The sequence below is a fragment of the Chelonoidis abingdonii genome, chromosome 4 (genome assembly GCF_003597395.2).
Source record: "Chelonoidis abingdonii isolate Lonesome George chromosome 4, CheloAbing_2.0, whole genome shotgun sequence".
In the NCBI taxonomy this organism is placed as follows: Eukaryota; Metazoa; Chordata; order Testudines; family Testudinidae; genus Chelonoidis; species Chelonoidis abingdonii.
In genome coordinates this window covers 22,235,740-22,257,393 of record NC_133772.1, presented here as the reverse complement: position 1 = coordinate 22,257,393, position 21,654 = coordinate 22,235,740, and the positions used below count along the sequence as shown (strand labels likewise).

Sequence of the window (21,654 nt, the reverse complement as noted above, 5' to 3'; positions counted from 1 at the left end):
AGTAACTTGCCCAAGCGCACCCAGGAAATATGTGGCAGAGCAGTGAATTGAACCCACATCTCCCAAGGTCCAGGGTAGCATCTTTCCCACTGGACCATCCTCTCTCTCTTGGCTGATGGCTTTCAGTCTTCGTTCTAGCTGTTATTAGGGGATTGAGACAGTGTTAGTTACAAAGGATCTATAAGGTCATTTGATCATTTTGATCACATCTCTCAAGCCGGGAAAACAAGCCTTGCAGGAGTTTGTCCTTGTTATGCTCTTCCTGTATTCCCACTTACTGAGAGTGGGATGTTCAGAGAAATTGAGTCAGATTAAAACCGTTTTCAACCAGGGCCTCTTCAAGGAAAGTCCCTTCATGTTGGCCCTGGTACGAACACTTCAGCTGCAACTCTTATCCACGCAACCTGCAACAACATGTACCCTTGCTACTGTTTATTTTCGCTATTTCTGTTCTGTTCATATTCTTATACCATGCCCATCCCCGTGGTATCTGAGCACCTAAGATGCCTTTCCCCTTGGAATCTGGCTGTGAACAGACCAAGATTGTTCCTGCAGAATTTCTCTGGTTAGAGCAGCACAGCTGTTCACTGGCCTGAAGGGCTATGATAGTGTTACTCCCATTGTGTATTTGGGCTCAGTGGGTGGGCTCTCCTTGGGGTGGGTCACCTTGGATTAAACATTTGTTCCTCCCCACGCCTGAGGTCCATCTCAGTTTGTACCTCCCTGCTTCTGAAAGCATCCAAGGAAGCTTTTGGTTTTAATGGTTTTGCAGGTCTAGTTTGCTGTGTAGAACCCCCCTAATACCACCTGTCTCAACTTTTTAATATCCTCTTCAGTACTCTCTTATAACTGTGCTGCACCCTGGCTCAGTGGGGGGCTTTGTTAATCTACACTCAGGATGATATTTCATCCCTGCTATAAGGTACAGTTAAATCACATGCCTCACAATCAATGTAGGGGTTAAACAGGGCCAGGGAACGCTTTGTGGGGTTTATCATCATATATGGGACTCTATGCTCCACTTCTATAGGCTGCAAAAGCAAACTAGTATTTACTGGCTTTTCAAAGCCAGTTTTATTTCCCATTTAAAGAGGTTCTGGGGAAGAGATTTTCAAATACTGTGCCCAAAACTTACACTTATTTCCCTTTCACATCTTTCTTATCACCTCAAGGTATAGAGCAAGAATGTTCTCACTCTGATCATACAGTATGTTCCAAAAGCTGAATTCTGGAGTAGTTTGGGACTAACCCTGGCACTTCCATTCTCCTCTCATACTAGGATTTTATGAGATAGCGGGCAATAGAGTCCTGAATTGAGTCTCGCTGCTGGATGAAGTGGACGGAGAGGCCAGCTAAGAGCTCTGATTACAATTGAAACATCTGTAATAATAGCAAAGGAAACTGAAGACTAATACGTCAACTGCTTTTTGTTGAAATGTTCTTACTTTTCAGCTTTTACCCTAGTGTGCCAGGTCCTCCTTTAATGTAATTTTTGGGATTGCAGTGTTTTTAGTCCACAGGATGCTTCTTCCCTCCTGGGGTAAATGTCTTTTGAGGCCCTGTTCACACTGCTCCAGCTAGTATCTCCCTTCTACCCTGATTCTTGCCATTGCATCTTCACTTGCTACCCAGTCTAACCAAATCAGTGCAGTGTGAAGCTTTAGTTTCAATGCGTAATCTGCTGCACGAGTGACACCTGTACTTTTGTCACCAGCAGGTTTGCCTATAAGGGATGATCACCCTGTGTTCTATGTTTGAAGGATTACTCTAACCATTCTCGGCTTGGGTCTCAGGGAGCCTGGGAAGGGTTCAAAGAGATGTTTCAAAGTTTGCAGGAAAGTATGCAGGATCCTTGCTTAACCTGGGGTGTCGGGTGACTAAGCTGCATTAATCTGCTGCTGCCAGAGATGACTGAAGAGAGAATAGCCATTACTGGGCAAAGTGTGACTTTGGTTCCTTTGAAGGCAGAGCTGTTAGCTCTGGTAAGGGAACATTGTGTAATGCTCCTTTGTTACTGCAGCAGTGGGGACAGAGAAAGGAGCCCATGGGCAGAGCAGAATGAGTCACTAAAGCGTTTCCTGCGAATTTCTGCTGTTAGCTCTTTCTCCTTTGTACTTCTCAGCAAATCCAGTTTGCGGATGATATGCAGGAGTTCAGCAAGTTCCCAACCAAGACTGGCCGCAGGTCTTTGTCTCGCTCCATCTCGCAATCTTCCACTGACAGCTACAGCTCTGGTAAGTGTGGGCCTAGCCCCACTCTAGTTTCCCTGCTACAGTCCCTCCCATCTGGGATTGGAAGCACTCAGCGGGGCTGGAGATGGGGTGCAGTATGCGAATAATTTTGGGGATTGCCTCCAGCTTGGATACTGGTCACATTTCTTCACTAAGCCAGAGAGGCTTTTGTCTTGCCAAGGCTCCTCTTCCCCAGGTACTGACTCAAAAGTCGGTTCGAACACCTGAAACTGACAAGTCTGTCCGCATTCTGGTACATCCTGAATGCTTTGAGTGGCCCTTACCTTCGCTGTTGGAGTGGGCTTTGCAATGAAACCAGACATCCTGAAAACAAGAGCATTTCTCTTGTCTAATGTGCAATTAAAGCCAATCTATTGCTGGGTTAGAGACTTTATGGGCTTCCTTCTTCTCACAACTCAAAACAACCCCTTTAACATTGTTTTGACCATTTTCAAGGCGTTTTAAAAATCTTAACAAAGCAGCTCCACTTATAGAACCTTTTGTTTTCTGCTAAATCGTAAAACCACCTTGTCCATGTCGGCATTTACACTCATGAATGATTAACTTGTTAACAGAGCTGCCTTTAAAAAATTAGAGAATTTAAATGCAAAGTTCTTGTTAGACGTTTGTTTTCCCTTGCAGTGTTGGCAACATAGACATTGCAGCCTTGTGCTAGCTCATGACAGACAGGAAGTGAAACTGACTAAAAATGCAGCTGGTAGAAGGTAATTGGTCTGTTGAGCCTCTGAGATTTTCATGTTGTGTTTCTTTCCTGGTTTAGCTGCATCCTACACAGATAGCTCTGATGATGAGGTCTCCCCACGAGAGAAACAGCAAACCAACTCCAAGGGCAGCAGCAACTTCTGTGTGAAGAACATCAAGCAGGCAGAGTTCGGGCGCCGGGAGATTGAGATAGCTGAACAAGGTAACAGGATGTCTTCCGAGCCAACTGGGCTGTATTCCTGCTTGGTACCATAAACCAAACCAGGGTATATCCTGAAACCTCCAGTTATGGTCAGCAAATATCTTGATGTTCTCCTTGAGGCATCAGCAAGCCATGTAGGAAAGAACTGAACTCCTCTGACAGGTGGTGTGTTAGTGACAAGCCAGGCAGGGTTTTGAGTACCCAGTCTTGTGAGCAGCAGGAATGTTCTGATGGATTTTGATGGGGAAGTTTGACATGTGAAGATCTCAAAGCACTTTCCAGAAAGAAAAACTGATGGCACCAGCAGGGCCCATTTCTTTAGATCTCATGAAAAGTGGTGACTTGTATTTTAAAGTGGGATTTGATGGTGCTTGGCTGGTTCAGGGAATGATGAAGGATGTGCCTTCAAACTCTACCCACCCACCTATTGTCCAAGCCACGGAAAATGGAAAAATTCCCATGGTAAAGGTACTTGCAGGGTGACCGTCTTGGGAGGAAGGACTACATTATAATATGCTCTTACCTTAAATACTTGTTTTAAAAATGCCCCACTCTGTTCCTGGGTGTGTACCAGTCTGACTAGATGGACAGGTAGGGGGGCAGGAGCTGGCCTGGTGTCCTGGCAAAGAGGCCTGTGTGGGGAATAACCACTGGTGGACAGAGACCTCGTTAAAAACCCTGTGTTCCTTTCACAGACATGTCTGCTCTGATTTCACTCAGGAAACGGGCCCAGGGAGAGAAACCTTTGGCTGGAGCTAAAATAGTGGGCTGTACACACATTACAGCACAGACTGCAGTGAGTACTCCTTGGGCTCAGGGCTTTGTGGGTGGAGGGAGGAGGAAGAACAGAGACTGGCTTTTCCTGTTTTCTGTTATCTGTGCGGATAATCTTGGGAACTTTCTCAGCCCTGGGGGAATACGAGGAAGTGTTTCAATATTGCATAAACACACATGAGCAAATTGTCTCCATTTTCACACTTCCTAGAGGGGTGTGTGTGGGTGTATGTAACTGCTCGGCAGCTGCATTTTCCAATATGGCAGCTCCAGGATCCTAATCAGCAGATGTTTTCACTCTTCAGTGCAAATGGTCTATGGTTGAGTAACACTGTCCCCTTCCTGCTCTGTGCTGGAGTTCCCTAAATCCAGACGGCCATTACAGCTTCCGCTTGGGCTGACTGTCGGTTTGCTTCTGTCTCCAGGTGTTAATTGAGACACTGTGTGCGCTAGGGGCTCAGTGCCGCTGGTCTGCTTGCAACATCTATTCCACTCAGAACGAGGTGGCTGCTGCCTTAGCTGAGGCTGGTGAGTACTGTGAGAGCAGCAGGAGGGGAGAGATATAAATGCAACTTACGCCAGTTTCGCATTGCACTGCCAGTGTTTTTGTAAATACCGTGCTCACCCAGACTCCTGACTGCCACTTCGCAGCCCCGTCTGGAGAAACATTCCAGGGAGTCCACAGAGCTCCAGGACTACTTAGGCATGACTAGATTACACCTAAACAAAGGGCAAGTTTGGATACTCTGGACAGCTTAGCAGCACCATCTCTGCTCCTGCCTATTCCAAATTAGTTGGCAAGCCAGAGCCGGTTGCTTTTACTTCATCATATATTTCTCTGGTGCCTTTCGAGGATTCCCAAACCACTTTACAGTCTGAATGTAGGACTCATGCTTCGTCCACCATGTCGGTGCAGTCTTTTCTGGAGTGGGAGACGATGGTTATTCAACAGTGCACTGGAACGTGGTCCAAGAGCTCAGAGCAAGTTTATACCACTGGCTTACCCTTGACTGAGTTTGCTGTTCACCTCTGTTCAGCTGTACCTTTCTCGGCAATGTTAGTGTAGACTTAGGGAGCTGGGGGAGTTCAGCAACACTGGAACCATCTTGCATGTGTTAGGCCCGGGCCGCGGTGTCTGCCGGCCTCGTTCAGCTCCCTCCCAACGGAGCAGCAGCAAATGTCTTTATTTGTCTCCTCCCTAGGTGTTGCTGTGTTTGCCTGGAAGGGGGAGTCGGAGGATGATTTCTGGTGGTGTATTGACCGTTGTGTTAACATGGATGGTTGGCAGGCCAACATGGTAATGGGAGGATTTCCCAGCCTTTCCTCTGCTCCTCCCACACAGAGAATTCCACTGCCTGGCTTCCTCCCCCAGAGCACTACTTTGGTTTCCAAGAACTGCTGTTAATGGAAAATATATTAGATTACCTTGTGGTTTTCACTGGCCAGTCGTCCTCTTGTATGACCAGTCCCTGGGTGTATCAGTGGAGCATTTTTCTGCCTCTGCATTGAACAGGGCTGAATGCTGGTCAGGAAGGGGAGTTCCCAGAGATTGTGTGCTTCTCATGCTGTGTTTTAGAGCCTGTGGCTAGATAGCTGAGGTGAACTGGCTGTGGGGAGGAGAGGAGAATTGCAGGGTGTATGACTAGGCAGAAGTCTCAAGAGGCCTATAGATATTATATGTATTGGGGCCTAAGCCACGCCCCAAATAGTCTGATTTAACTCAGTGACTGGAGTACAAACCAGTCCTTGTGGTCCGCAGCTCAGCAGTACATCCTGGCAGAGTCATGCTTGTGGGTTCTGTAAAACTCACATGGAGTTCATAGGGGTGGCCTGTCCCCTCAAGTCCAGTTTCTTGGGACTGCGCCTTGACTGGGATCTGTCTTCCTCCCTCACCTAGGAAACAAGCCTGTTAGCAAAGCTATATCTAAGCCTTTCCCCTGGGATGATTACCTTTTGAGTTGGGCATAGACTTCTCGGCTCCTGTCTGAGCATGTGCAATCAATGTTTAGATACTATTAATGTCTCTCAGGCCAAAGATTGGAAGTGGTATACAACCAACCCTTCCAGTCCCCTATGAGTCAGTAGTTATCCTATTTTACAGAGGGGAAACTGAGTCAAGTTACATGCCCAGAACCACACAAGAAGTCTCACACTTGGGAATAGAATCCAGGAGCAGAAATCTTATTTTAATGGGGCTTTTCTGTAGCTGACAGTGACCTGGCTTGCTGGCAGTGGAAGGACTGAATGTTCTTTGCTTTTCTCTGCTTGTTCCCTAGATCCTGGATGATGGTGGAGATCTGACCCACTGGGTTTATAAGAAATATCCCAATGTTTTTAAGAAGATCCGTGGCATCGTAGAGGAGAGTGTGACTGGTGTGCACAGGTAATGGACCCAGGGGCAGCCAGAATCTAGCCCTTTCACCGCTCTCTTGCTCATGGCAGGCAGCTGCTGCTGTTTTTATTCTCCATGGTATCTGCTCTTGCATGGTAGCTAGAAGAGACTAGCAGTCAATGTACTTTTTCTGGTTATGTGAGGTAAGGCCTTCAGGTTTCCCTGACCCTTAGTGTTCACACATGCACTATGATTGCCTTCAGGAAATGTCAGAAAATCATAAAGGACCTTAGGCTCTGATGTCAAGGTGCATGCTTTAGCTCGGCAGTCACTTCCTCTGCTGTACCTGTTTGGCCTTGGATTGCATCTGTCCTGAGAACCTGGGCAGCTGTGGAGCTGTGTGTTCTGTGGCAGTTTGCATCCTGGGTTTCCAGCTCCCCATCACTCGTGCTGTGCTAGAAGGTTACAGTGGTCCCATCTTTCTCGGGGGTATGGTGTTAATTTGGATCCCGCTTGCTTTGCTGTATGCAGATCTCTGGTTTGGCTAATGGAACGGTTTCTGAGGTGTCCTTTCTCCCTGCAGGCTGTACCAGCTGTCCAAGGCTGGGAAACTGTGTGTCCCAGCCATGAATGTCAACGACTCTGTCACCAAACAGAAATTTGATAATCTGTACTGTTGCAGAGAGTCCATCTTGGACGGGTGAGTCTGATCCTTAAGGATACACAGCCATTCCCGTCCTTTAACTCGTGCCAATAGATTGGTCTTTCTCTGGCTTCTGTGGTGTTTCAGTCAGACTCTGTCGTGTCCTAGTTGAGTGTTGCAGTGTCTGGTCACATGGTGGGTTGTTGCTTTGGAGTATCACCCTATGCAGACTGCTCTGTCTGGAACACTCGGAGACTGACTAATCCCAACACAGGTCTGTTTCTGTCTCGTAGCCTAAAGAGGACCACAGATGTGATGTTCGGAGGGAAGCAAGTGGTGGTGTGTGGCTATGGTGAGGTGAGTTTCATGCATGAACATGAAGCAGCATCTCTCCCTGATGCATAGTCAAGACCCATCCTTTCCCCAGTGTTCATTATCTGTCTTTGACTAGCAGTGACCTCTTACCCTTCCTAAGAGTAGGAGCATTAGGAAGAGTTCATACATAATAGAAGGAAATAGTGTCTCTCTAGACAGTTTTCCCTATGTCAGTGCATGGCTAACTGCTGATCTTGGAGGGAATTGTTTTCAAATCATGAGAAGATGGATGCCCACTCTGTCATGCTTGTGCAGGAAAGCCTTGCTAGAAGCTGCTGAGACATTATATACAAAGCCTCTCTGTTTCCCAGCTTGCTTGGAGGTTTGTCTGAATTGCTATTTCAACACAGTCATTGCTTGTAATGCTCTTGCATGCCAGTGTCAGAGCCATAAGGGTAATGGTGATTGGATTGGTGTGGAATGGAGCTCTGGACTTACTGCACCCCACACTGCTGTATCTTGGCTTTATAAAGCTGGGCTGTTATAATGAAATGATTCTCTTGTTGAGTGGTTTGAAACTCTCTGATGTCTACAGAATTCCTAGATGTATGTTTATGGGGCGGGGGGGTCATGCATCTTGCTTGTAAATCCTTCTGGAAGAGCCGGCACAAAGCAGGGATCTGACACCTTGCCCCGTTCACATGCTGTGTGTATGTGTGTTTACCTTACAAGCTGTGTCCACTGCAGTGGAGGCCCTGGCAGTAGCAGTAAATGCTCTTCTCCCCAGGAATATGCGTACTAATTTGTTTATACACCAAAGGAGCCCAAACTTTGCCCAACCAAAAGGCTGTGTTGGCAATCTGCCAGGGACTGAGGGTTGCATGTAATTGCCTGTCTGCTCAGAGCAAGCTGCAACATTGCATGCTGGGGGCTGTAGTCCCTCAGGGCGGTTTTGCCATGTTTAAATATGAGATGCCAGAAACTGAACTATGGGGCCATACTGACTACCCCATACATGTGCTAAATAAAATGGGGGGTCTGTTACAAAGCTACAAACATACCCATGTTCTCCTTTTTAAAAAAGTGCAGTTGGAGGTTAATCCTGGCCCAGGTCTGCATTTATTTATTTTAAAAAGAAAAGTTAGCTGTGATCTCTCCTCTCTGAACCCTTGTACCTGCTGGATGTTATGCCCAGGCCATGAATGCCAAGCAGGTGATCTTGGAATGACACTTCTGGGAAGGGAAGACTGGGCTGTGAGGGGCCAAGTGCCTATTGCCATCCATACTGTAAAGCTGATGCAGCACATTTGTGCTCCTGAGCCAGGCTTTGAACTGAACCTTGGCATTCGGCAGGTGTCTGCGATGAGAACCTTGCTCGTAGCGCTGCTATCTGTGTAAATAAACAGGTGCAGCTCGTCCATGGGGACCTACTGGGTCCTGTGTCTGGATGCTCTTCATTGCATTTCAGGTTGGGAAGGGATGTTGCGCCGCTCTAAAAGCCCTCGGAGCCATAGTCAACATCACAGAGATTGACCCCATCTGTGCTCTCCAAGCCTGGTAAGAGATGAACTGTTAAATGCTGCTGAGTGAGCACCTGTTCCTTTCACTGTCTGTCTGGTCTTTGAGCTTCATCGGAGGGCTGACTTGAAGTCAGGCTCCTCAGGAAAATCCTTCCTCCACCCGGAACCTCATAACCCAGGGCTAGTCTCATGAGAAAGTACACGTCTCTCGGAGACCTTCCATCATTTGAGCATGTGTATCCTTGGCCCAGGACATCCAACTGGCCTTAGAGACCTAGGTTCCTTAACATTAGCTAAGATAGAAGAATGGCATGGGACTCTATAATGCTCTGTGCCATGTTGGGTGCCCACTCCCAGGTCTCTCTCACTAGCGATGGCATTCACAACCACCCCTTTGCACATTGTCCATCTTGCACTTACTGCACTCATTGTGGGCGGGAAGCCTGCTATTCTGATGTTACCTGATCAGGGTTGATTTTTAGCTACTCCGTTACATTGCATTCCATCCTGGCTTCACCTTTCCAGGCTGTGCTGTGCAGGCAGGCGGGGGTGTTACGGTCCGTCTTCTCACTCTGCCCTTTTCCTTTCACCAGCATGGATGGCTTCCGGGTGGTGAAACTCAATGAGGTGATTCGCCAGGTGGATGTGGTCATAACCTGCACAGGTATGGAGATTTGGGGGGAAAGGTGGAGGGTGATGCTTGCTTCAGGCTCCATGGAACTGTTCCTGGGCCTGTGTACTCAGAACAGGAATCTCTATAGGACTTCCCTTTTCCACGCACATCAGAAAGTAGGTGATGGGCTCCAGTGACTATGTGTGGAAGATGTACTGATTCCTGTGCTTAGATACCTCAGTCAAAATATTGCACATGCAACATGGGGGGTAGAACTTGTGACCTTGGGCTCCCAAAACTCCCTGCCCTCTATGTGGGGAGCTAGAGCAGCTCCTCTTCTAGTTTAGCTTGTGGAAGGAGCTGATCATGCCTGAGCAGGTCTCTTCAGGCACTTAACGTAGCTAGGGCAGTCATGGGCATACAAGGGAGAAAACTGGAGTGGAGGGTGAGGGAAAAATCCAATCCACTGCTGTGTTGGTGTCAAAATGTGAGCTCCACCTGCTGTCCCCCTTACCTTGGGAAGGGTGACATTGTAGTGTAGGGGGTGGACTTTTTTCTTGCCGTTTTGTGTTCTCATTGCTGCCTGGGTGACCTCATCCTCCACAGCCACCAAAGGGAGCTCATCCTGGGAAGAGGCACTAGGAACTGATCTCCCCAATACCACAGCCAGCTCATGTGCAGAGACCACACCCATGGCCCTCTGATCAACAGAAAGCATAACCCCTCTGCTGCCAAGCACTCCAGCCAGCCTTGCCCTAGTGCATATGGGCCCAGTGCACCAGCTGTTGTGTTGTGGCAGAGCCTATGAACCTTGCGCCTGGCTTTGGGGCAGAAATCTTCAGCACCAGCCATAGAGAGAGGGATCGGGAGGCATAAGTTACAGCTGTTTGGGCTCATCTTAGCTTCCCCCTCTTTCTCTATAGGAAATAAGAATGTGGTGACCAGGGAACACTTGGACCGAATGAAGAATAGCTGCATTGTGTGTAACATGGGCCATTCCAACACTGAAATTGATGTGGTGAGTCTCTGCTACTTACCTGTCCAATCACCCTTTCCAGCAGCGAGCCCCTGGCTCACTGTTAACCTCAGACTAGTCCCAGGCTGCCTACCAACCTACTCCTGACAGTCCTATCCTCCATGCTCCTGGGTTACCTTCTTCCCACTGGGACCCACTTGCCTGGGATCACAGGTAACTGACTCCCGCTTGTTTCTCTCCTGATAGACCAGTCTCCGTACTCCGGAGCTGACCTGGGAGCGCGTCCGCTCACAGGTGGACCACGTCATCTGGCCGGATGGCAAGCGGGTGGTCCTGCTGGCCGAGGTATGTCCTGGAAGTCAGGCCAGAGAGGCTGCAGCCGAGCAACTGGGCTAAAGCATCACATTGTAGGTGGTCCTGTGTCTGTTCGTAGAGTGTCTGCAGCCCAGGAGATAACATTGTGGGCACTGGTTTGAGATTGGGATGTAACTACAGAGAAACCTGCATGGCTGGGAAGGTCTTTGAGCCTGGGGGGACCCTGTAACCACAGACTACTGCAGTCACAGAGCTTTCTTGGTCTGATTTTTTTTCAAAGGGGTGCAGGGTTACCTCATATATACTGGTCTCTCAGCAACACCGTTACTAGCTGGCTTGCTCTTGCCCATCCATGCAAGCCAGACCCAATATCTGTCTTGATTTGGGAAAGACCCAATGGCTACAAAACACTGCATTTCTCTTCCCTTTCCAGCTGGTCACTCCCACCTTCCTGGGCACAGCACAGGCCTTACAGTTGTTGTGACTCTGTCTCTCCCTTTGTCAGGACCACACCGATTCTCTGACCTTTAGCTAAGGACAGGAACTGCTCTCCCTCATTTGGGTGGGAAGTTAAGGTCTCCGGGGTAGCAGGATACTTCACCTTCTCGGATAGCTGAGCTGAGAGCATGACCTGCCCCTGCCCCAGAGAGTGAGACTAGATATGGAGTGTGGACCTCTGGGAGGGGTCAGTAACAAGGTTGGACTTTTTGGCTTCATCAACTAGTAACCCGACTAAATGGGGGAATCTGAAGCATTGGAGGTAAAAAAAAAAAAAAAAAAAAAAAAAAAATTCCCCCCATTTTCATAACTCTAAGCTGCCCCAGTGTAATGAGTTCATTGTTCCCAGCGTCTTCATCCTGTTGTCATTTTAGGGTCGTCTTCTCAATCTGAGCTGTTCAACAGTTCCCACCTTTGTTCTGTCTATCACAGCCACCACTCAGGTATGTAACTGGAACCATCAACACCTGCCCGCCTTGCCCATTGCTGTCTTTCGAGGTGTGGGCGTTAGTGTTTCCGGGCCTTGTGCAGTCTTGGGGTTCGACATAACCACTGAGCATTAGGAGACACTTTCTGTAACATACAAAATTTTAACCACTTGAGTTTGCATTTAAAGCTGTTAGAGCATTTATTTCTTTGAACTTTTCTTTGGGTCAAATAAATTCTCAAATCTGTTTTTGTGGCTCTGAGGTTAAAATGATTTACATCATCCTTGGTAGCAATATCACCTCAAACGGACAGCCATCACACCTCCCCTTGCGTTTCTTGGCACATGGCTGCCTCTGTAAACAGGCTTATAAACACATACAGCTATGAGTTCGGCTCTTTGCCATACACAAAATCAAGGCAGTCCATGCCCCGATCTAAGAGAAATGCAGGGAATGCAATACGCTGGGAAATCCAGACGTGGCAGATGGTTAAACTTGTTTTAAACGAAACTCTACCCATGGGCATTGCAGAAGGGAGTTTTGGTGTTACAGTAGCTGCACGCCTTATCCTTGATGCTGAGTTACTTCATGCCAGTTGGAACACATACAACGCCAGCATTTTGGACCAGTTGCTGTAAATTGGTGGAGCTTTAGTGACTTCAAGGGAGCTTTATATCAGCTGCAGAACTGGTCATTTCTCTTTTGAAGGGACACTGTCAGGTTAAAACGAATGTCCATTTCAAACGAATTTCCTTGCCTGTTACTGACAGTCTTACATTTTTACAAAAGATACTTTTAGCACTGATTTACTTTTCCACCATGTCCGAGGGCTGTATTTTTACCTAGCATTCAGTTGGGGGCACTGAAAACATGCTGGTCAATTTCTCTCTGGTTCTCCAGCACCAGGGATGGGATCGTGCAGTATCTGAATCACATGGCAAGGAGGGGAGGTTATCTTCCAAAGGGAAACACTTATCAGGGATAATATTGTAGAGGGTTTTTACAAAAGCTAGACCTTGGACCTCACTGTCCTGCATTGTGTATGGCTATTCTTGTGTGCTTGCATGTCATCAGTATCACAACATCCACACGTGTCGTGATCTGGCCTCTGGTCAGCTGTTCTCTGGCTCCATGCTGTTGGTGAGCTCTGTACTGGTGACTGACCTGTCCTTTCTGATCTCTGCAGGCTCTAGCTCTGATTGAGCTCTACAACGCTCCCGAGGGACGTTACAAGCAAGACGTGTACCTGCTCCCTAAAAAGATGGGTGAGTAAACGAATTACTTGAGCCCTGGGTTGAAGTGGTCCCCAACCAACAGGGCTGTAGAGAGATCCGATCAGGGCCAGCAAAGCTGTTAGAGCAGTGGTTCTCACCCAGGGGTATGTAGAGGTTTTCCAGGAAGTGCATCAACTCATCTAGATATTTGCATGGTTTTACAACCGGCTACACAGAAAGCACTTCCAAAGTCAGTACAAACTAAAATTTCATACAGACCGTGACTTGCTTATACTGCTCTGTATAGTGTACACTGAAATGTAAATACAATATTTATATTCCAGCTGATTTATTGTATAATCATACAGTAAAAATAAGAAATTTTTCAGTAGTCACCTGCTGTGACACTTTTTTAGTTTTTTATGGCTGATTTTGTAAGCAAGTAGTTTTTAAGTGAGATGAAACTTGGGCTACTAGACAAGACAAATCAGACTCCTGAAAGGGGTACAGTAGTCTGGAAAGGTTGACAGCCACTGTGTTAGAGAAATCACAGTCTCACCAAACTCTGCAGAGATCTCTGGTCCACGTTTACTGTTCCTATAAGGAGCAATTTATGCAAGCTAACTGTGCATGATTGTTCGGCAGGGATTGCAGGAGGCAAGAAGTTTGGGGTGATGCATATGCACTGTCAGTGAGTTGGCTGTTTTGTGTAACCACTTGGATTGGACCTGTTGCCTTTCACACCCAAACCTTTTCCTGAAACCCAAAAAGCTAGTGACTGCTTGTTCCTACCTAGCAGTTCTTTAAGCTAGATGCCCTGTCTGATTGTTCTTCCGACCGAGTGGGAGAGTCAACAAGATGCTTTTAAATATTGAAGCTGAGACTCTTAGCAGTAAACTGTAGGTGATTCCAAGGTCAGGCTGCCTTTCACATCGGCTTAAGGTGTGGTAGTGGAAGTGAGTGAGCTGCTCTGGACAGAGCAGAATGACTTGAGGCTATAGTTCTCCCCTGAACTTGCAGTTTCGATGCGTCAGCCAGCGTGAATGTGTTCGATCAACACTTACCATATTAACATAAACCCAGAAGAATAGTCTCTTTAAAAACAATTCTTCCAGGGCCTATGTGCAGTTCCCACTTGTGGGATTGGTGTCCTCAAGTAACGACACAAGTGGAAAGTGCAAGAGATGACTACTGAAGAAACATTTGCCACTAAGTGGCGTTTCTAGGCACACTTGAGGCTTGGCTAAATACATAATTTCCCGAGTGACCTGTAATTGCCCTGATCAGTCATTTAAATACCCACTTATTCCTCTAATGCATTGTAATGGGGTTGCACCCTGTGAATGCCCCCCTCTGGCTGAATGTGTCTGTGGTCTTTAAACTAGTCCTAACCTTGCCTTCAGGCTGTGTCCCCCACCCCTCCCCAAGCTTCCTCGCTGCAGGCAATGGTTTTGCCCTCTTAGTCTGTTTTGGCCCCAGTCTTCAGCTGGGTCTCCTGACAGTTCAGTCCCCTTCTGGAGGTTTACTGCTGTCTAATTGTAGGCCCTTCTCCAGTGGCCTGTAGGGGGACCTGGGCCCTCCCACTATTCCGGGCCCCGGCCTTCACCAGTGTCTTACCCTTAGCTCAGGGGTCTTTTAAGCTCAGGCCCAGTAGTCAGCCAGGAGCTCTCGCATGCTCCCTCTATCCCTTCTAGCACTGGGCTGTCTATTATGTTCCACTTCCTTCAGCCAGCCACATCATCCATGCTCCTCCAGCTCTAGTGAGGTCCTATGTTTGGTTCTGGCCTCTGTAGCTCCTTTTTGTATGGTCCTCCTGGCCGCTGATTGGCTGTTCCAGCAGCCCATCTGATTAGTTGCTTCCTTGCAACCACTCTAGGCTGCTTGGAGGACCTCTCACTGCTCCTTTCCAGGGATGGGTGTGGCAGGAACCTGAGACCTCCAGCTGGGGCCTTTGGGCCTAGTCCACCCCATCACATGCATATTAACTCTGAGTGGTGATACGGCTTTTCAGAGCTGTTAGTTTATTGTATCACTTAGAGCACAGGGTCTGCCATGCTGGAACACTCCGTTGATCAATCTAATCTGGCAGTGTCCAGTGCTGGCCCCCTCAGAGGAAGGCATAAAACTCCTGTAGTTGAAGCATCACTCCATGGAGCAGTTACTTCCTGACCTTACACTGGTGATGCTTTTATCCTGAAAGATGAGGACCGAGAGCCCTTGTAGTTTTCAGAGCTCAGTCTGCTTGTCTGTTTATATCCCTCTCCCCTGCCCTTCCATCTGTCATGTCTAGATTGTAAGCTCTGCAGGCAGGGATTGATTGTCTGTTACTCTGTTTGTACAGTGCCTAGCACATTGGACAGGTACTACCATAATGAACGTGGTTAATAATAATATAGCTGCAGATGCTTTCTGTATGAAATGTGCATTCTTTTTTTCGATTCAAGCCTACCCTGTTTACCCCATTGCATTAATATTAGATATATTTTGCAGGTGGGGTAGAGCTTGCTCCATGCTAACATTGAAGAGCTGAAAAGTTAGCTTCTAAAATTACTTGAGCTGTGGACACAATCACTTGAATACACTATTTTTTCCTGAATTCATTACACTGGGAATCAGTGAACAAGTTATTAAAATCTGTGCCATTTTCTCCTAGCCTAAGACCTGCCCTGCTAGGATATACCTTGGCCTTAAATTTAATTGCACCTCTGAACTCCTCATTAGATTTTACACTGGCCTTATCCTGAAGTCTAATCCCATCTGTTCTCTCTAGGGTCTTATACCTTGCCCATCACTGTAGTATCGAGTGCCTTCCAGTCGCGCATTAAGTGACGTGACTTACCATGGGTCATGTGTGTGTTTGTTGGTACTGTTGAATGTGCACCCGTGTGTAGGGCCACCAAACTCAATTGCCTATGGCTTCATCTTTACTTTTCCCAGATGAATATGTTGCCAGCTTGCACCTGCCTTCGTTTGACGCCCATCTGACAGAACTAACAGATGATCAAGCGAAATACCTGGGACTCAACAAAAATGGGCCTTTCAAACCCAACTATTACAGGTCAGATCTGTGTGAGGGGGATAAAGAATCCATATTCTGGTACCATCTTAGGCCTCTTCCAGCAGTAGCAGCATGGGTTGTGCCTCTTTATTGCAGTGGCATGTGGGTGTGGAGCTATCGTGCTGCTTGTCGGGGCAGGGTAATGCCATCTAGGTGGTTGGGACCATGGACCAGCTCTCTGCTTAGGTAGTTCTGGGTTGGATGATAGTCAACCAGACTGTGAGTACAGCTAGTGTTTGGCAGGGTGGGGAACACACTGCACAGGACAGGGGCAAGTACTTCCAGATACATAGAGATGATGGCTGCTCTCTGAAGATGCCAGATGTCTCATCGATGGTGTGGCTTCTAGTATGATACCTGTTGCCTGATTCTGGTCTCCTTTCCTTGTGTTTCAGATACTGATGGACCATAACACTGAAGGACCAGACCACACGAGACAACTTTAGAGAAATTATTTTTAAAGATCATTTTATTTTGTTTTATTCTTTTCTTTTTTTAAAAGCTGTTTTTCTTTTATCTGTCTGATTTTAATGTCACTTCATTGTTTTACATTTTCACGTGATCGCGTCTCTCTGTACGTCTGATCTTGGCAGACAATCTGGGACTTGCTTACTGCTTTATGACTGAAACCTGGCCGTGGGGTTTCAGGCTTTCACAGATGGGAAGGGTTTCCTTTCCTGACTATGAAGGGCAATTCATTCCCACAGTGGTTTTTTACCTTTCCAGTGCACCTTAGTCTTCGTTGGGATATTTGCAAACACTGAGATGCTGTACTGTTTTTTTTCTGTGCGGAATTATCTGCAACTTCTAAATTGCCTTAATGAGCCCAGTTTTTAGCTGCTAGATCAATGCACCTATCCTTGTGTTGGAGCAGAGTGGCACCTAGTGGTCAGTTAGTGTAAAGGTGTGTGACCCCAGACCGGGTTTCCTATGTGAACTTGGGATGGTGGTATGGTGCCAGGTTAAGGATAAGCCCAGGTGGGTGTTAACTAGTCTTTTTCAGGGTGCTAATCTAAATTTGAATGGGGATCACCTACCCATCAGACTCCTTGTCTCTCCTAGGTTTTAAACTGCATCTTATTTAACTTCAGACCATTTTTCTTTATTTTCGATTCTAACACGTTATTTTAAAGGAGAAAGTGTTTCTAAGTGGAAACACTGTGGCATAGTTGGGCAGCAGAGAGCATGCTGCAGCCTGTTTAGCCATGGGCAGGCCTGGCCAGAGAGGGGCCAATGTATGGCACCTCCTGTGAACTCCTCCAGGCTTCTGAGCACAAGTGTGTTGAACACAGATGACCCTTTCTGTTCCCGTCCCCTTAATGTGTAGAGTGCAGGGGATGTTCTGATGACATAGCAACTTTTCCATCCGCTTTAATGGCAAGCTCTCCTGTTGAAATCAAAATCCTCCAGTCAGTGGACCATTCTGTAAAGCACTTAGCTCCGCTCAGAGCCAATGACTCTTGGAGGTGGAATCCCTGGCTAGCTGCACTGCTGTCTTCTAAAGTGTTCAGCCAATCACCTCTTCCTTCCCCAGCCCAGAAGTTGGCAGGTTGTCTTATTTCATCTGGTTCCCCATGTTATGGTCTCACTATGGAAGGGCCTGATGCCCTATGGTTTTCAGGCCTGTGTTCCAGGCTTGCTCAACAAAGATCACAGCACAACAATCCAGATTCCAATTCATTGCTCAGTGACATGTAAAAGGGAAGGAGTTTGAGCTGCAGCGGCCTAAAGGCTCAGCTCCAGCTAACAAGGATGTTTCTGCTGAGTGTATGGCATCAGCCCAGCACTTCACGAATGTACAGGTACAAAGACAATCGAGATGCTGCAGTTGGGCATAGCAAACACCCTTAACTGCCAACCTTGTGCTCCCTCGCCCCCCTCGCCCAAGTACACAAGATTCATTCCTAGCACCACCTCTGAGGAACCTCCGTGTGTTTGTTTATGGGCAACCCCGGCTGCTATCCCTCTCTGGGAGCGAACAGCTCCTTGCTGAGGAGAACGGGTGGGATTAAGATTTCATCCCTCAAACCTTGCAGCACTTCCAATAATTCCCCCTTATTCCTCCATGTTCTTCTTCACAACCTTGCCCAGCTCCTTGATCATCTTCTTTCTTTCCCCCTCTCCTAGATAGATTCTTGATTTCTCATTGACTCACTGCTGCATTGGGCTGACTCAGACTGCCAGGGCTGGTTCCCAATGACCTTACCGAGTCCGCCCATGTACCCCCCTCTGCCCCTCATAACCTGAATTTCCAGCAAGATGCAGCTGGGTTTGGAGTGATGAGCCCAGGATCCTTTGGAGGCCCTGCTCTCCTTTCCTTGCTCAGGGAAGAGGACGTGGCCAGGAGCACAGGGAAGCTCCCACTCAATCATTGCTCTAGTCCAGGGGGTTTGCCCCATGCCACAACTCTCGGCTTTTTCTCCCTCTGCACTTCCTGCTCGCACAGAAGTTCTAGTATCCCAGAGCAGGCCTGGTTCTCCCATGCTAAGCCAAACAGTGTCCTATGTACCATCCTAAATGTTTTCTGTCATGACTGTCAGGAGGGGCCCCTCTGTTCCATTTGTCCATCTCAGTGTTACAGTGTCAATAGGAATAGCTTAAGGGCTCCATCTCTGTATAAGCCATGTAACGAAAAGGACACAGGGGAACATTTGGTCTTATGCCTAGAGAAGCCTTGATTCTGTCAGAGGGAGCATGTTAGCACCAATCCGGGTGGGATAGGTTTATTTTGTATATGAATGATTTTTAATGGATGCAATATTAATCCTTGCAGATGAGCAATAAATCGTTAAAGTCTAATTAAAAAATAATTAGAGAAACACTTCTCTTGCCTTGTGAGGTTTTGTTTAAAGATCTAACATGGTGGCCTTCAGATCAGTGAATCAGTTACTATTATTTCCTAAGGCACAAGAACAGAGCTACTTGTCTACTTAAAATCATAGACCATACAAACAAATTGTGTTGCACCTCACTTATGACACCTTAGATGGTGGCACATGACTGCAGTAATTAACTGGTCATGTCCTTGAAGTTGCAAGCTCGTCACCCATAGACCTAAAAATCTCTCCCTCGACAGTTGCTAGATTCATGAAAACACCGTGGAACTCTTCTGTGTATGTAGATTAGCACCAGTGAGAGAGGATCTGACATTGGGCTTTGTTACAATCCCACATAAGGATTTTTAACATCCTGTGTATTGGGCTCATACCATGGCCAGCAAATTAAAACCAGCCTCCCTTTGGGGTTGTCATCTTCTCCCCCTCTCCCGCCAAGGAATCTGCTGTTTAGCTCTGCCTTTGACCCACTGCCATCTGGTTTTGTATTTAAAGGGACAACTTTCAGATCTGTCTTGAGATGCCTGAAGGCCCAGGGCTTTGCAGTACTGTCACATGGGTGAGGGTTGAGCTGTCACTTTCTATGGACCATCGCTGATGAACAGTCTCCCTGAACTTCCCTGGGGTCCTTTCTGCTCTGCTGCTTTCGGTATGGCTCTGAGATGCTGAGGTACTAATCAGTCCCTCGTTTTGGTCTCCCTGAAGACAATGGGTTCAAAATCTCAAAACTTCCTTTCTCCCTGGTCTTGTTTTACATAGAACGGTTCAAATTAATCTGCAAAGCTAACCAACTCCCTGGACCCCTTTTGCCTAAGAGCAATGTACAGAGGGGCAATGTGCTAGGGGAGAAAAAGTGGGATGCGTGATCTGGTTTGTATTCCTGGCTCTGGTACTTAGTGTGCCTCAGTTTACCTGCTGTACAGCAGGGATAACTTTTACCTGCTGTAAAGCACTAATCTGTGCATAGACAATGTTAACGTGTTAACAGGTTCAGACTGTACTATCCCAAGGTAGATATCTAACAGTCTGGCTTACTGGTTCTATGCTTATTTTCCATGATGAAAATATGGGCATCCTAAAGCAACTTTGTAAAGAGGGTAGGAGTTTAGGCTTTAAAATGTTAACTTCAGCTATGCATGTGTCCTCTAAAACTATCAAACTAAACCAGGGCTGCTTATAGATGGAGCACTTAAGGCAACCCCTTAAAGTCCTGTCTGCACCTGAATCTTTTGCTGTTGCAACTGCCTATTGTTCCTGTGCAAAGCTGCCTTGCGTTCATGTGCAAAGCTGCTTCCTGTAGTGAGTAGACATTCCTACCCCCTCTGCCATTGCTCCAAACCAATGCAGTGCAATTAGAGTTCCCCTCTCCTAGGACTACGTCACTGGGTTGATCAGACACATGGTTGGCAGGGGTTAAACGTTACACAGGAAATTACTTCAACTGGAGGGGACTCAAGACCTTAGTTTTAATCCCAGCTCTGCCACTGGCCTGCTGGTGACCCTGGGCAAGTCACTTCCCCTTTCTGTGTTTTTTTTGTGTCTCAGTTGCCCCATCTGTAAAACAAGAATAATGATACTGACAAGTAGAAGTGAAGTGGAGGGGCCCAGAGAACATCCTTACTCTGAGCCTGGCCCAGGCCTGTTGCAGGAGCCCAGAGTATCTCGAGCCAGAGGGGCACTTAGGACAATAAATGAAATGGAGCTTGTAGAAATGATTGAATAAATAAAGGAAAAGGAACTCCCTTCCCTTGAGTTCCCAGCCTACCACTCCTCACAGGAGTGCCTCAGCCAAGCAGGCAACAGAGCCCTAGCACCTGACTACCTGGAGACTGAGGACCTGGGCAGGCTAGTGCCGTGCTATAACACAGGCTAACACAGCGGCTTTGTACCTTTCCAGTGGCTATACTAGGTCTGAGTGCTCCTGGCGCTGAGGTAACAGACCTGCTCCTGTTCAGTCCTGGTAAATGATCCATTCAGAATCAGCGCTGCATAAACCGATAGAGGGAACAAATAAATGTGCAGAGGTGTAAATAGACACTATAGACACCGCTGCTGCTCTAGAGAGAGGCACTGGGAATTTGGGGGTGATCAGCACACCTAGTATTGAATGAACTAAAGCAGCATCCCCCGTGCACAGGCAGTGCAGCAGCTGCCCCCCGGCATGTGGAGAGGGAACTATGGCTGTGGGCTTGGTTCAAAATAGGCCTCTGGAAAGCCTGAAAGAATTCTGGAGTGAGCTGTAACTACCCTCAAGTGTCCAGAGGCATGGATGCTTTACCCGTGTGGATCATCATCTGGAAAGCATCAATCTAACCAAAAGGTAACAATAAACCCCCTTACAGTGCAGTGTATGTGAGGGGAAGTGGCTGGGTGATGCAATGACTGGTGGGCAGCCTCGTCTTAATGTCATTAATGATTCCCTTCCCAAGGCTCTTGGGAAGCTGTATGGTATGAAAGCCACCTCCAACCTCACTGGCATGAACAAATGTAGCTGATGCCTGGGAAAAGGGAGAGGGAGGAAAATCGTGGTCATGTCAACTTTTTTGGAGGGTGATCAAAGGTGTTTAAAAGCTGGGGGGAAGAGTAGAATTGGTGCCAAGGAAAACAAATTCCACCCACAGCTATCTCCTACCTTAAACTGTGTCTGTGAGGTCCCTCAAGGTTAAGTGGTGTCATTACCGACCAAGAGGAAGCAGTGGTCTGAAGTCAACGGGTTTGATTCTCCCGTCACTTACCTGAGGTAGCTCCAGAATCTTCAGCCGTTGCTCTCTGGGCGGACTCCTGGTCCCTCACGTGAAAGCACTGTTGTTCTAGTCTGCAGATACTAGCTGGCAGTAGGACTGAGTAGGTGGGTGGCCAAACCAGAGGATAAAGGATGTATTACTCCCACCAGCTAAGGGAGATTTTCTTTAATGTGTCATTTTTGGAGCTCGAGAAGTAGGATGCTGGGCCTGGCCTGGTTGGAGGTTGTGATGTTT

The 21,654-nt window shown here is 47.4% G+C and overlaps 1 protein-coding gene across 1 annotated transcript in view; it reads left to right on the top strand.

Moving 5' to 3' along the window:
• Positions 1-18,663, top strand: part of AHCYL1 (adenosylhomocysteinase like 1) — a 35,380-nt gene extending 16,717 nt beyond the window's left edge. The window contains exons 2-17 of the mRNA XM_032795601.2: positions 2,123-2,234; positions 3,013-3,156; positions 3,852-3,952; positions 4,356-4,458; positions 5,133-5,227; positions 6,207-6,313; positions 6,846-6,962; positions 7,199-7,262; positions 8,689-8,777; positions 9,334-9,404; positions 10,277-10,371; positions 10,576-10,674; positions 11,517-11,585; positions 12,757-12,835; positions 15,722-15,842; positions 16,238-18,663. Coding sequence (XP_032651492.1) covers positions 2,144-2,234; positions 3,013-3,156; positions 3,852-3,952; positions 4,356-4,458; positions 5,133-5,227; positions 6,207-6,313; positions 6,846-6,962; positions 7,199-7,262; positions 8,689-8,777; positions 9,334-9,404; positions 10,277-10,371; positions 10,576-10,674; positions 11,517-11,585; positions 12,757-12,835; positions 15,722-15,842; positions 16,238-16,244 — 1,452 coding nt within the window. The 5' untranslated portion in view covers positions 2,123-2,143 and the 3' untranslated portion in view covers positions 16,245-18,663. The remainder of the gene's footprint in view (positions 1-2,122; positions 2,235-3,012; positions 3,157-3,851; positions 3,953-4,355; positions 4,459-5,132; positions 5,228-6,206; positions 6,314-6,845; positions 6,963-7,198; positions 7,263-8,688; positions 8,778-9,333; positions 9,405-10,276; positions 10,372-10,575; positions 10,675-11,516; positions 11,586-12,756; positions 12,836-15,721; positions 15,843-16,237) is intronic.
• Positions 18,664-21,654: the final 2,991 nt, after the last annotated feature.